Source organism: Chlamydotis macqueenii, chromosome 7 (assembly GCF_036417535.1).
Source record: "Chlamydotis macqueenii isolate bChlMac1 chromosome 7, bChlMac1.mat, whole genome shotgun sequence".
In the NCBI taxonomy this organism is placed as follows: Eukaryota; Metazoa; Chordata; class Aves; order Otidiformes; family Otididae; genus Chlamydotis; species Chlamydotis macqueenii.
The window spans coordinates 14,658,163-14,671,374 of record NC_141562.1 but is presented as its reverse complement, the minus strand read 5'-3'; the positions used below and the strand labels follow the sequence as shown (position 1 = coordinate 14,671,374).

At 41.3% G+C, this 13,212-nt stretch overlaps 1 protein-coding gene across 6 annotated transcripts in view; it reads right to left on the bottom strand.

The window, feature by feature from the left end:
* The window catches only part of MCU (mitochondrial calcium uniporter), an 84,667-nt gene that overhangs the window by 2,993 nt on the left and 68,462 nt on the right, over window positions 1-13,212 (bottom strand). For all 6 annotated transcript variants that reach the window (XM_086752029.1, XM_086752026.1, XM_086752031.1 and 3 more), the window contains 6 exons: window positions 10,175-10,244; window positions 6,093-6,263; window positions 5,367-5,471; window positions 2,538-2,698; window positions 1,863-2,066; window positions 166-282 (listed from right to left, as the gene is read on the bottom strand). In XM_086752029.1, coding sequence (XP_086608155.1) covers window positions 166-282; window positions 1,863-2,066; window positions 2,538-2,698; window positions 5,367-5,471; window positions 6,093-6,263; window positions 10,175-10,244 — 828 coding nt within the window. The remainder of the gene's footprint in view (window positions 1-165; window positions 283-1,862; window positions 2,067-2,537; window positions 2,699-5,366; window positions 5,472-6,092; window positions 6,264-10,174; window positions 10,245-13,212) is intronic.

Genomic DNA, 13,212 nt, shown 5'->3' with positions numbered 1-13,212 from the left:
CTGGGCATATCAAAGCCAATTCTGCGATTGCACTGGGGCTGTGACAAGAAAATGGGCTGAATACTTCAGATACATCCATTCTTGTTTGAGGTGCATCTATTAATAGCAGCTAAGAACCAGCAAGCAGTAATTTCTTTGTCTTATTTCTGGAAAAATTCTCGTTACCTGAGCAATTGCGTCCTTGAGTTGATTGTATCTCTCTAGATCAAATCGTGTCTTTTTGGCTCCTTTATGGAAAAATAATAAGTACTGTCTGTCTCTAGCATCTGGATAAACATATTCCTAAAAAGAAAAAAGGAGAGAAGATAAGAATAAAGCAGCAAAACATTGGGGTGTTATCAAGACTGTTTTAGTCACAAATCCAAAACACAGGACCATACCAGCTGCTATAAAGAACATAAACTCCTTCCCAGCCAGACCCAGCACAGTCAAGCATTTGCTTCTCTACTACTATGTTACACCCCAGCAGCAAGTTACCATCACCTCCCTCCTGTCCCAAATGTGTGAGTCCTTCCACGCAGAGAGAACAAAAACTAACACATTTCAAGGTTCCAATACTGATAGTTCACGGAAAAAAAAAAAAGCTATAAATACTAGAATAAGCCTTTGTAAGATGGCTCTTATTCTCTTTTCCTTAAGGTCATTTACATGCAATGGCTAATTAAAGCAGCAATGGTTGCTCATGAGTTCAGCTCTCAGCCAAGCTATGCAGGGGAGAACAAGAACCCAATACCACAGCTTTTGCCAGGGATGCTCTACCGCACACAGTCGCAGCTTTTTAGAGTGTGCAGAGAACTCTGAGCAGCAGAGCTGTTCACACCAAATCCCACATAGCCTCTCTATGTGCTTTGGCACGGGTCTGCCTGCTGAAGTGAACTTTCTCTTGCACTGGAACATCACACAGCCTCTGTGCCTGGTGTGCATCCAGTGGTCAGGGCTGTCAGGTGGAGAAGAGCTGCACTCAGAGTCAAGCCATCCCCACAACACAGATTTTAACTCTGGCAAAAGAGATACTATGCTAGTTCATGGGGATGACTTGATTAAATCATCAGATCTGAGTTCAAACATGGGAGAAGTTTCCACTGCATTCGGCAGAAACTGTTGCAGCAGCCCTGACAGGGGCACGTGTGTCCTCAGTCCCTGAAAGGACGCAGCTGACAGACACCTGGGACACCATGCTGGAACATGTGAAGCATCTGTTCTGGTGGTCTTGTGACAGTAGAGGCTCTGCTCTGGGAGCCCTTCCCCCCTCATTATTTAGGTGATATTATGAAATTTGAATGGGAGTGATGAGACAAACCACGTACTAGAAATCCACACAAATTCTGTCACAACTACAAGGATACCGAGAAGGATGGGAGGCCATACCCATGAAACACCTAAACAGAAGTGTTTAAAATACGATCCCTGAACCTTTCTTGTCTCTTTAAAAGGTGAACATCTCATGTTCTTCCTAGAAACTCAGTAGGTACCCTCACACACCCACGATTTATTTGGGCTGATAAATCACAGCACTTGGAAGCTTCCGGTGCAAATCAGTGTGTGTGAGGCCACATGTGCGTCTGTGTGTGCAGAAACCACTACCTGTCAGTAGATGAACCTGTATAGCTAAAGCAATCACTCACAGAACATACGTAAACATTTATGGTAAGACAACCAGGAAATCAGCAATGACCACCACCACACAACCCCACAACCTTACATCACCATCCCGGACAGCAAAAATAAATCAAGCGGCATCTCGGTTTCAACAGGATAAGGAAGGGGCAGAGCTACTTCTAACAGGCACAATTTTGCTATTTTTCTAGGGAGTAGAGCTCAAAGCAAGTCTTCCATGAAAGCGTCAACACAATGAGTCCTACCTGGCGAGTCATTACGAAATAAGCATACATTGCCATGGCACTACCATAGGTGATGAAATAGGTGACTGGTTCCATAATGTCCCAAGAATATTCCCACCAGGTAAGGCGGGCTAGAATCCCAAACTGAGTGGCCATGTAGGCCAGGCCTCCCCACAACACCAAGGTTGTCCTCTTCTCTGCTTTCCTGCTAAGCTCCATCCTTACCTGCAGGAGATAAAAATATGTCTTGTATTCTCAAAAATAATTATTTTAACATAATTAAGAGATACTGTAAAAATAACACCTTGTATTTATATTAAATGCTAAATGGATTTGAGTCTGTTATGCAGACAAATCCTGACATCTTATCCATCAGTATCTTGCAATCATCCATATTTTACTCTGAGCATGCTGCAAATATCTCCGAACACAGGGAAATAAGCAGCTCTGTGAGGTGCTCTGGTGCATTAGCCTCAGTCTTTATTTACTACCAAGTTCATTTCCAATTATATAAAGCAAGGAAACAAAATACTTCCACAGAAAATAGAAATGGACATGGTTTAGTATACACTTAGTGGATCTTCTGCTTCAGTGATCTTAAAACTATTTGAAGCATGCCAGGGACCTAATTAAAACCCCGAAATAAATTAAAGTTGCATTTGGAGGATAAGCAAAACATAATGAGAAATTTCTCACTTTTTCTAACGGTGCTAGCTGCTCCTTCAGCTCCTCTAGTCTCCCTATCAGCTCCTTCTCTTTGTTCAGCTGGTGCTCCTCGATGGACAAGGCGGTGTACAACTGCTGAACCAACGTCTTGACATCATTCAGCGTCGTTGCATTTTCATGGCTTAAGAGCTCTAGGAAAGAAAGAGACTGCTTTATATGCGTTAATCCACAGAACTTGCATATGGTCTTCAGAAACTGGTATTAGTCTTCACAGGAAATGGATGAAACTATTTTTTTCAACAAAGAAGCCTTTAGAAGAGCTCCAGCACACTGTGACAATGAATTTATTCAAAAGAAAACTAGGCTTTATTATTGGATATTCCTAAAAGCTGATAAGAACAAGGAAAAAGAAATATATGCTATTAACTTGCCAGATATCAACAGCAACTTCTGATCCATATTTTATATAAGACTTAGAGACAAATGAACAGCTACACGAGTATGATCCATCACACCAGCTGTCAAGAAACAGCCAGAATTCAGACTACAGACCATCAGCAACTCTAGTTATTGATGATGGCAACTGAAGATCTTGGGTTAGTGGCCCCAGAACATGCAGTCTTATGACAATTATTTTGAGTACCAATGCCAGGAATTGTTTCCCAGTACTCTGTGGGTAACCCTGCGCTGTGCAACCTACAAGGCAATGAAATTCTCCCTCACAGAATTTAAATACAGTAACAGGGCCACTGAAACTGCTTTTATCCCTGCCTTTCAACACAAAAAGAATTCCCTCAAAGAAATCAGCTTTTAAAGGAGTTGTGACTAGTGATATTGTATTACACTCTCCATATGAAAAAAAAAGCCTCCCAAGTTTCAAATTAAAGCAAAAGAACTTGGCATTAGCCAAATAAAGCAATTAAAATATTTTGGTTTTGTACCATCCTTGGGCTTGTATCTTACGTTATCTTCTCAAAATATGATGCTACCAACACAGAAAACAGAACTGACATGGAAAAGCTGCAGTAGCTCATCTTCTGGGAAAGTTAGACTTGGACTGCAACACTCAAACAAGCAACGACTGAAAGAGTTTCAGTTCATAAAAAGCTATGGCCAGTTTCAGTTTTAGCACTAGTAGCTCAAGGGACAGAAGTGACTCAGTTATTTGTGCCAAGGCACACAAACCATCCCCCCTCCACATCCCCCCTCCCAGATAAAAGGCTCCTGTTCTCCTATGAAGAAAAAAAAAAAAAAAAGAAGTGTGTTCCTACTGAGGTGACCATCAAAAAGAACCTAGTATTTCAGATTACAGTGTTCTGGCATTTCCACTTCAAAATAGGGTGCTTTTGTAAAAATGGAAAAGCAATAGCTGAGCAATTGAACAGAACTAATCTCAGTGTCTATTTAGGGGCACATTCATTTTAATACAAGCTAACTATAGAAATCTCCTTGGCAAATGTATCGGAGGTGGCAATTTCTCGTAACCTAGGTGATCCCAGAGCTCACCTACCAGCACACAGTACCACACAAGCAAGCTAACCAAAACCACAGCGACTCACTAACACAGACTTCGCTCTCTCAAACCTTAGGTAAGTGGGATATATGAATTGCCCTACCTTGGGACAGCAGTTTATTCGGTGTAAAAACAGACACCATGTTTACATTCTAATGCAGTTGTATTAAAAATTACAGGCTAGACCAGCTAGGCTTGATACCATCACCTGCGCTCTGGGGCTAACAGCTGGAAGAGATACCTTGTTAAATTCCTCACTCGTCACATTCAGGACACAGAGCAGTGGGGTGAGAGAGCAGAGTGCAACTGCGTGTGTGTGAGATACCCAGTCTTAATGGAGAGTTTTCTGTTAACGTGCTTCTAAGGAGACTGGAAAAAACTGCCTCTAGTGGAGGTCAGTCTAACCCACAGATAGGGGAGAAACGGCATCTCACCCAATGCTGTGCTTCCAAATTCCAGAGTCTCCCACATACTAAGCACAAGTGGCTGCACAAAGTTCCCTGAGTCAGAAATCTCTTTTTTACTTGGTATTTTTATAATACGAACAATAAAATGCTAGAACACATTTTTATTATTTTCCATGCAAAAACGTCCTAACTACATCCACAGAGGAAGACAGCCTGTATCAGTAGATAAATACTGCTTGCAAACTTCACATTATTGCCTGCAACAATAACAGAACAATAAGGTAGATAAACCCCCCCCCCACTATCCATGAGCCAAGCAACAAGCAGAGCAACATTTCCAATGCTGGTCCTTTTGTTTAAGTCCTCAGAGGTGAGTACAGGCATGCAAGAACCTGCTGCTTCATGAAGCAACTTTATAAAGCTGCCTAGAGAAAGAGTATCTGGTAAATGAAAACACCAAGCTAACAAGGTTTTCAAGGTTTATTTGCAATATTCTAAGTACCACACTTAAAAGGAAACTATGTTAACTGTCAGGTGATGGAACGATTTATTCTTCCAAATAATCAGATAATCTAAGTTCCAATTTAATTCCTATTTGTATTTGACTCTTTCAGAATGAGTTAAATCATATTGCTTTTCAGTAATAAGAAAAAAAACTCAGAAAAATATAGAAATTAAAAGAAATTACATTTCTTCATTTATTCCTCCTATGAGGGGTACTGGCTTTGAGCAAAATGAATATTTGCTTTTCATCACTGACTGCTCCCATTACTTGGATGTCACTAAATGAGACTCCAAGGCCAGAACTAGAAACTGCAAGGTTTCCTTTAGAAATAACACTTAATATTCTTGAATAAGTTAATAAAGCACACTGCAATTAAACAAGGAACAGAGTATTGAAATTTATTTGTGATGTTGACCAGAACCAGGCTGGTTTACCTCTCTTTGGTGGTCTAACATGGTATGTGACATCATTAACGATCAGTTTGAAGTCATCCAGCAGCAGCAAATCTATGCCCGTGGAGGAGGCGACACGTGTGCCATCTGTAAGGCAAACACAAACGACTCATTAACCAGTAGAAATGAAGTACCATTAAACAGTAGAAACTTAGCAAACACCTCCCTCCCAGGGCAAGACTTTTAAGGAAATATCTGCTTTGACTGCACTTTCATAAGACATCCTTACAACATTTTGGAGCTTTGGTGGCTCACAGATACACTGCTATTGATCAAAACATGGCAAAAGATGACGTTAAGTGAGATATGACTGAGTTCTCATAGCTAAGCAAGACATTGTTTCCCTTGTACCACCTTTTACACCCAATTCCTTACAAATCAATTAGAACCTCTACAGAGGTTGCGTAGCTGGCATCTTTCCTACTAAATAGTAAGAAACTCATCAAAACCAAAGGTATCAGTCTTAATGAAGGTAAGCTAAGTATTAGGTATGTTTTCCTCCTCCTTCATGCAGCAGATTTCCTTGGCAGATCTGACTAAACAAGGACAGCTAACAGAATATTCATACTCTAGGAACAGCATTTTTACTGTGTACTTTTTCAGGAACGCCCAAGAACTCACACCGTAACAAGCTTTTATTAAAAAGCAAAAGGCTGGATGGAAATAGCCAGCAAGCAAGTAAATAAATTCATTTGTAAACAACAGTACCTGCTGAGTAGATTGCAACCCGATCAATTCCTCGGTCCTCTGCTTGCAGCTGTTGTAAGAACACACCGACAGAGTCTGAGATAGGTTTAAGCGTGAACTGGCAACGTTCACGACGGGATGGAAGATTCACAGAAATCACAGGTAACCCGTTTTGGTAAACCACTGTCACTTCTACAAAGAAGACAAAAATATAAAGTTTATCATTAAAAATTAACAGATCTTCTCTTAATAGTTCTATATTGGTCCCATGGAGAAAGAGGCTAACACGGCTATGAGCTGAACATAAAACAGACTAAATTTTGGGTTCATCTTTTATCGAGAGATGTCTCCATCAAAGAAAAACGGAGGGATGCTAGAGGTTTTCACGCCCATGAACTTAGCAGTATGTTAAACTTTCTGTGCTTTGTGGAAAAGAGATACTTACTCTAAGCACAATCATGTTTATACTAAAGGCAACATGCTATCTAAAAGCCACAACACAGAACACAGTCTGTTTTGGTTAGTTTTTGAGAATCAAAGTATTCTGGACTATGGAAGACAAAACACTGTGCAATTTAAGAGGATTTATAGCCCAGAAGACAAAGGCAGACTGTGTATATTAGGGAACATCAAGAAAGTACATACTTCAAACCTTTTTATTCTTACTTAGTTCTAGTTTACTCCCTTTGTCCTGAGGCAACAAATATTTAAGAGAGCAGTCAGGAGTATGAGGTTCCAGCGCTCTGAGTTTAAACTTCAAGGACATTTCATCTAAAATTCATGGGATCAATACACTTTGTACTTCAGAAGACAGACATTACGTCTTAGGTGTAGATAAAACAACATTCTCCATTTCTTTAGCGTTGTCAGGAGTTTTTTTCAAGAGCATTCTTAAGGATTTCAGTGCACCTTTCTAAAATTTATGGTGGCGACCTGTAGGAACTGTAGGCTAGTTATTATTCTACTGCCAGAAAGACAGCCCACTCCGTGTGCTCTGGGATGTCCATAAATAGAAAAGAGAAGTTAAAAGTTCATACTCCCTAAGCCCTCTACTGACTCACAATCAAAATCTTCCCCAAGTGCAGTAGTTGCTAAGATATAGCAGCACACCTAAAAATGATTCACTTTGCATTGCTTCGTATTTTTCTTATGTAAAAACGTAAGGCCTTTCTTATTGCACAGAGCATTTGCCACGTCTCAAGGACTGTGCAGTCGCACCCACCCACACTGCATCTGGCTCAGTATTCCCACCTGTTGTAGCTTTGGCCAACTCCATGAACCACACCAGCTACTTCAACTCATTTAACTCACGTATTGACATGCCAAGTCAAATTAAGCAGCTGACGTCAAAACTGGTTGGTCAAAGGAGTCAACGCAAGTAGAAATAGAAGCAAATAATGCCATTTTAACTACCGAAGGCAACTATTTCTCAGTATGCCACTGTTCAGAAAGTTTTGCCGCCAACGACCTTTATATCTCCCCCTTTCAACCATTTGTTGACAGATTATTAACTCATTTATCACAGGATTGTTTGTGTATTAGTAAAAGTCTTCAAGCAACACGCCTTTCTAAAAAGGGAGGCTCATGTATGTTGGGAAAGGATGCACCAAGCACAATTTAACAAAGGCAGAAGAGTTCTCTCAGGCTTTTGAGTTTACTGTCACACACCTTCATGAACTGAATCAAGCACACAAAGGCTTTTCCCCCCCCTCCAGGGAATTGCTATCCAGTGCTAACAAAGAGGTCTTCATCTAATCTCTACAGCCTAGGTGGAAGTGACCAAGTATGGACATCTAAAATGACTAAAGCATCCCAAGAGGCCCCAGTATTTGGAAGCCTACAAATGCTTATTCTCAAGAATCAGACACTTGATAGTATTTTAGTAGCTTTAGTGTTTCGAAGGCTAAAACACAGAGACAACAGTCAGATATCTACTGAAAAAAATAAAGCAAACTGCCAATTCATTCGGACAGTCAGAACTTCAAGCTCCTTATCAGCAGCTGTTATAACACCAGCTATCAGATTCTTGCATTTTCACTGAAGTATTTGAGCAAGAGGCTAGTAAGGAATAGATCAGCATTAGCCACGCTTGCGATAGTAGGCTCAGAAGGAATGATCAACATGTTCAGAAGCTTAAAATAGCCACTTACATATTGAACTCATTTGTTCCGTGAGCAGCACATACAACATGAACTTACATACTGCTCTCACAACCACAAGACATGAAAAACATTCTTTATTTAAAACGCTACCTTGATCATACAGGCAAGCGAGCCAGTTTATTGCGGAACAGAAACCAGCGTTCACACCAACGCTTTTCTGTGTATCCCCAACAACCGCAGCTCCATGACGGCCAGCTTTGGAGGAAGTCCCTACCAGCACCAGCCCTGCTGCATTTTAACCCTCCACAGACCAGGTGGAGATCTCAGCAATAAATGCAGTGTGTCAGACTGCACCAAGAGTCATCAGCATCGGTAGCACTCACAAAACTAACCCAAGGATTTCTAGCACAGGGGAAGTGTTAAAGACCAAATTATTTCTTTCAGAGGACAAGCTCAGTAAGTTTGGAATTACAGCTGGTTTATGTTTTCCTTCCAAAAAGCTTGTAAAAGTAATTTTCTAGCCTAATTCACTGGTGGGGAAAGCCCATAATTCCAGTTTGATCCTCTCATCACCTCCCACACAAATAATGCCTGGTCAGATTTTTACTGCATTGGAGAAGGAAGAGCTCAGAGGCAAATAAATAAAAAGAAAAATCCAAAGGACGCGTCAATAACATAAACCTAACAGACAGCAACAGAGAGCTCCAGTAACAGTTATTAACAAGACACTGGATACGGCTGTCTGCCTTGCTCTCCACTGCTCTGACAGCCCTGGGGATTGCCTGCATGAGGGCAACTACAAGTTACTAAGTGGGCAAAGCATTTTGGCATTTCACTAATTATGGAGCTAACATTTTGGCTAATCTTCACTGACCGAATTTTAAGCCAGTATTTAAATACACGGGACAAGTAAGAGAAAGTAATTGTATGTAAGTGTATTTCACTTACATTTACAGACACCTACAACCTGGCCAGGGAAGCTGCTAAGTAAGACCACGGAGGATTTTAAAAGCTTTACACGCTATATTAAGCATGAAAGTTGCTTTGAAGTATGAATTCCATCTGAGCACCACCAAGTTTTGACTCAACTGTATGTGCACCAGTAACAGGTCATCAGTATTTTTAAAATATTTCTGTTCTTGCATAAGAACTTAAGCAAGAAGCCAGCATTAAACATTTACTACTGGTAAAGGTGAAGTTACCGGAAGAAATAAGAGAATTATTCAAGCACAATAGGAAGAGAGGTAAAATCAAATCAGGCAAATAGCTACACGCTTATGTTATCCTCTCAGCCTTGCAGTTGTCCTCTACACTTCTGCCTATTTCAGCCTTCAGGTTTTCAAGTTCACCACAACAGTCACGTTCTCTGTGTTTGCACACAGTCACTAACCTGGCAGGGGAAGCAATTCTGCCGGAGCCCTTTACTTTATGAGCTTTCAGGCTTTATTAACAAGCCTTAATGGAGAGAGGATCCACTAACTGCTTGTGTCAGTCAGCAGAAGTGCTCTAGTCCTTGCGCACAGCATGCGGATGTTAAGCAGGCACCAATCTCAAAGCTGGTTGTTTCCTCTTTGCGTTCTGGCACACTGAGATGTTTAAAGTTCCACCAGGGCATTCTTTTGCTTTATGTTAGGACAACCTTATCAAAAAAGACAACCTTATCAAAAAAGCTTAATGTCGGAGCTGTCCCAGAACTTAAATAAAGGAACAAAATTGCCTTGGCTTCACAACTTATCTACTGCAGCAAATAGTGCTTTCAACCGTTTGAGCACTTGCACGACATAAATAAAGCTAACGAGGCACACAGTAGCCTGAAAGGTAAGCATCACACAGACCTCACGGACCATTTCCTTAATTCTTCTTGACTGTGTTCTCTCTCACTTCCTTTGTTCAGAAGCGGATTACCTCCCAGCCAAAAAAGCTTGAACAGAAAGGGGGTCAGGGAAGATGACTCAAGTTGGTGGAGGCAAGTGAGCCAGGTTTCTCCGTGTCGGTACTCACCATCAGAGGGCACCACCGTACTGCAATAGACCACCCGCACGCTCTGCCAAGGAGAAAGCCTCTGATGCACCTAGAAAACACAAGCACAGCAAACCGGAGAAGCGGTGAGTGCCGCTCGTCTGGCAGAACCACAGAGCCCGCTGCCACCTCCGGTCCTGCCCCGGGGCCCTGCGCCAGGCCAAGTCCTCCCAGCGCCGCAGGGGCCGCGCAGAGCAGCCCCTTCAGGTCCCATCTGTCACCCCGCGGGGTCCCCTGGCCCAGCGCACCTCCGCGCACCTCCGGCGGTCTAAAGTGAGAACGTGTAACTGAACAGCTGTGACTTTATTATTATTATTTTTTTTTAATTCATGTAAAATGTATTTTTCAAGACACACTGAAAGAAATAAATTTAGATTACTACACAGACATGGAAACTAAAAATCACATAACAGCAGCAGATTTTAAAGGTTAAAAAAAAAAAAAAAAAGAAGTTTCAGCATAACAGTGGAGAAGGGTTAGGGAGTTGTCCATTAAAAGGTTCATTTTCTTAGGTTGTTTTCTGTGCTGACATGTATTTTTTTTTCTTGTCTTTACAGAGGGAAGCCAAACTCCAAGATCCAAGTAGTAAACACGTCTGTTCATAGAAGAACAAATTGTACAAGTAAAAACCAAAAGTTGTGATACTGAGTTTATTAAAAAAAGAAAAGTGTGCCTAATAAGACAAAAGCATATGAACATTTCCTATGTCCTCCAACCTTGGCAAGGGACTCATTTGTTAATGAAAATCTAGAAATAGACTGATTTCAACTCTGTCTTCTACAATATGTTACACTACTTACACACTGAACCTCCCTCAACAGTGAAATTACAACTCCAGCACAAAAGAGGTCCGTTTTAAAAAAAGAATAAAAGGTGCAACACCAGCTCTCACCTGTTCACGGCGGTATGTATTTCTGTCACTAGCACTCAGATTTCTGAACAGTTGGGGTCCGATATGGGCATTCCTATGCTCTGGGATTTTTTTTTTGCTTGTCGATTTCTAAAATACAGCTGCCAAATCTGCATTTCTATAAAGCTATCTCACAGGTAGGGCTTGTTTTTAAAGCAGATTTGTAATGCAAGTTTGCAAACAAAACCCAGGCTGTTGATCACTTCCCTGCCAAGTTGTCCAGGCCTCCATATTTTGCTTTCAATAATCTACTTAATATAGCTCTGCTACTTCACTTTTCTTCTGAAGCCTGCTATGCAAATTGAGGATAGTTAGAACTACACCAGTCTTTCTTGAAAGCAGGAACTGTGGCCCAGGTGGTATATTGACAGCTCTGGAAATCCACTCATTTGTGCAGTATTTACACTCCATTTTTCTCAGTCTTGACAGTGAAAACCAGTCAAGTAATTTTCAATTTTCCTCCTTGCAACTGCGTGTTCAGCTTCCCACAGTGGAGTCAAACAGGCAGCTAACAGGAAAAGAGAACTGCGCATTAAACAGGCTATAAGTGAACTTAAGTGGGAAGCAGCGTGTTTTGGCAAAACCAATGCTTAAAAACCCCCTGCATGCTGGGAACTGAAGGGCAAATTTGCCTTTTAACATTTGCAAAATAGCAACTTGTCTGCACTGACAAACACGCATGTCATGCTGAGTAACCAGGACAGTCCCCCAAAGAAAGATGGTTTTAAAACACAAAAACATCCAAGCAAAACACAGATACAGCCTCACATCCTGAACAAATCAAGCCCCACTGTCTTCGCATCACTATTGTGTTATGAAAAAAGTCAGAAGCTTCAATGATCAGAAGCCACACAACATGTAAACCCATCTTGAAAACCAAATTTTACCTATGGAGAGGAAGCGTCTATAGCAAGTTTATAAAAAGACCTTTTCCTAGTTGAAATCAGCAACTTGGATTTTCATCCTTTTAAAAATAGCATCAGACCAGATACAATAGTAAGTGGGTAGAACTCATACAGCGAGACACAAAACCCCCTGTCAGAGAGCACTTCCACAAAGCACTGTTCACATACTTATTTTCCCCGATCCCATGGCAGAGCTGGCCCTTTCAGGTATGTGCTTTTCACTGCTTTACTCTTTCCTTTTCAATAGCATTAATCACCCGTTTCTTAAATACTGCACACCAAGAGCCCGCCTTTCTACCAGATTTGCACTGCAGCCCAAAAATTTAATAGCGGTTTTCAGAAAAATCTTAAAACCCACTAAACCCAGCGTTATCCCATTCCAAAGTAGCTCTGTAACTGGAAGATCTGATCAGTTAGCATCTGCAAAGCCTTTACCTTAGGGCCACGAGCATCTGTCAGGTGTATGCCAGCTCCAGAAGTCTCCTGCCCTCATACAATACAGGCAAGAAGAGAGGAAAAGGCAAAAAGGGTTGGAAGATGTGGCACGTTAGGTGACTCATCAAGAAGCTGAGGTGTGCCCAGATATAACCTCTTTGACAATTCTTTCACCCTGATTCAGGGCTCAACCAACTCTGTTTCATTAACCCCACAGCAGTATGCTGCCATTACATTTTATGGGAAGAGACACACTCTAAATTGTACACATCTGTCACTCCTGCAGTTCTGAACTGCACCTTGCGATACAGGCTGCTGTTCCAAGTCTCTTATCTAAGAAAACAGTCTCTACTGGTTAGGAATAAAAAAAAATAAATAAATAAAAGGAACTAACAAACTCAAAGTCAGCAGAGACCTAAATGCCATCTGCTGCCATCCAAGGTTAGCAACAGCTTAAGAAATCAATCATTTTTCTTCTTGAAGGGTGGTTGTTTTTTAAAAATTGAGATGGACAGAAATGTCTGAACCCTTTATCCAATGTCTGCAATTCAACAGCTCTATGCAGAAATGTGCCAGGAGGGCGAGGCATGAGACCGAAGCGGTTGTGAGGTGGAGGAGAGGAACTTTTTTCAAGCTTTCCTGACCAGATCTCAACATCATTTCCCTGCAGACAGTCAACAGCTCACTGTTTCAGCAAAGAAGTGTGAAATAACTACATCCAGGCTTCAGCTGAGATAGTCCACCACTTCTGAAATAAATTACATTTGGGG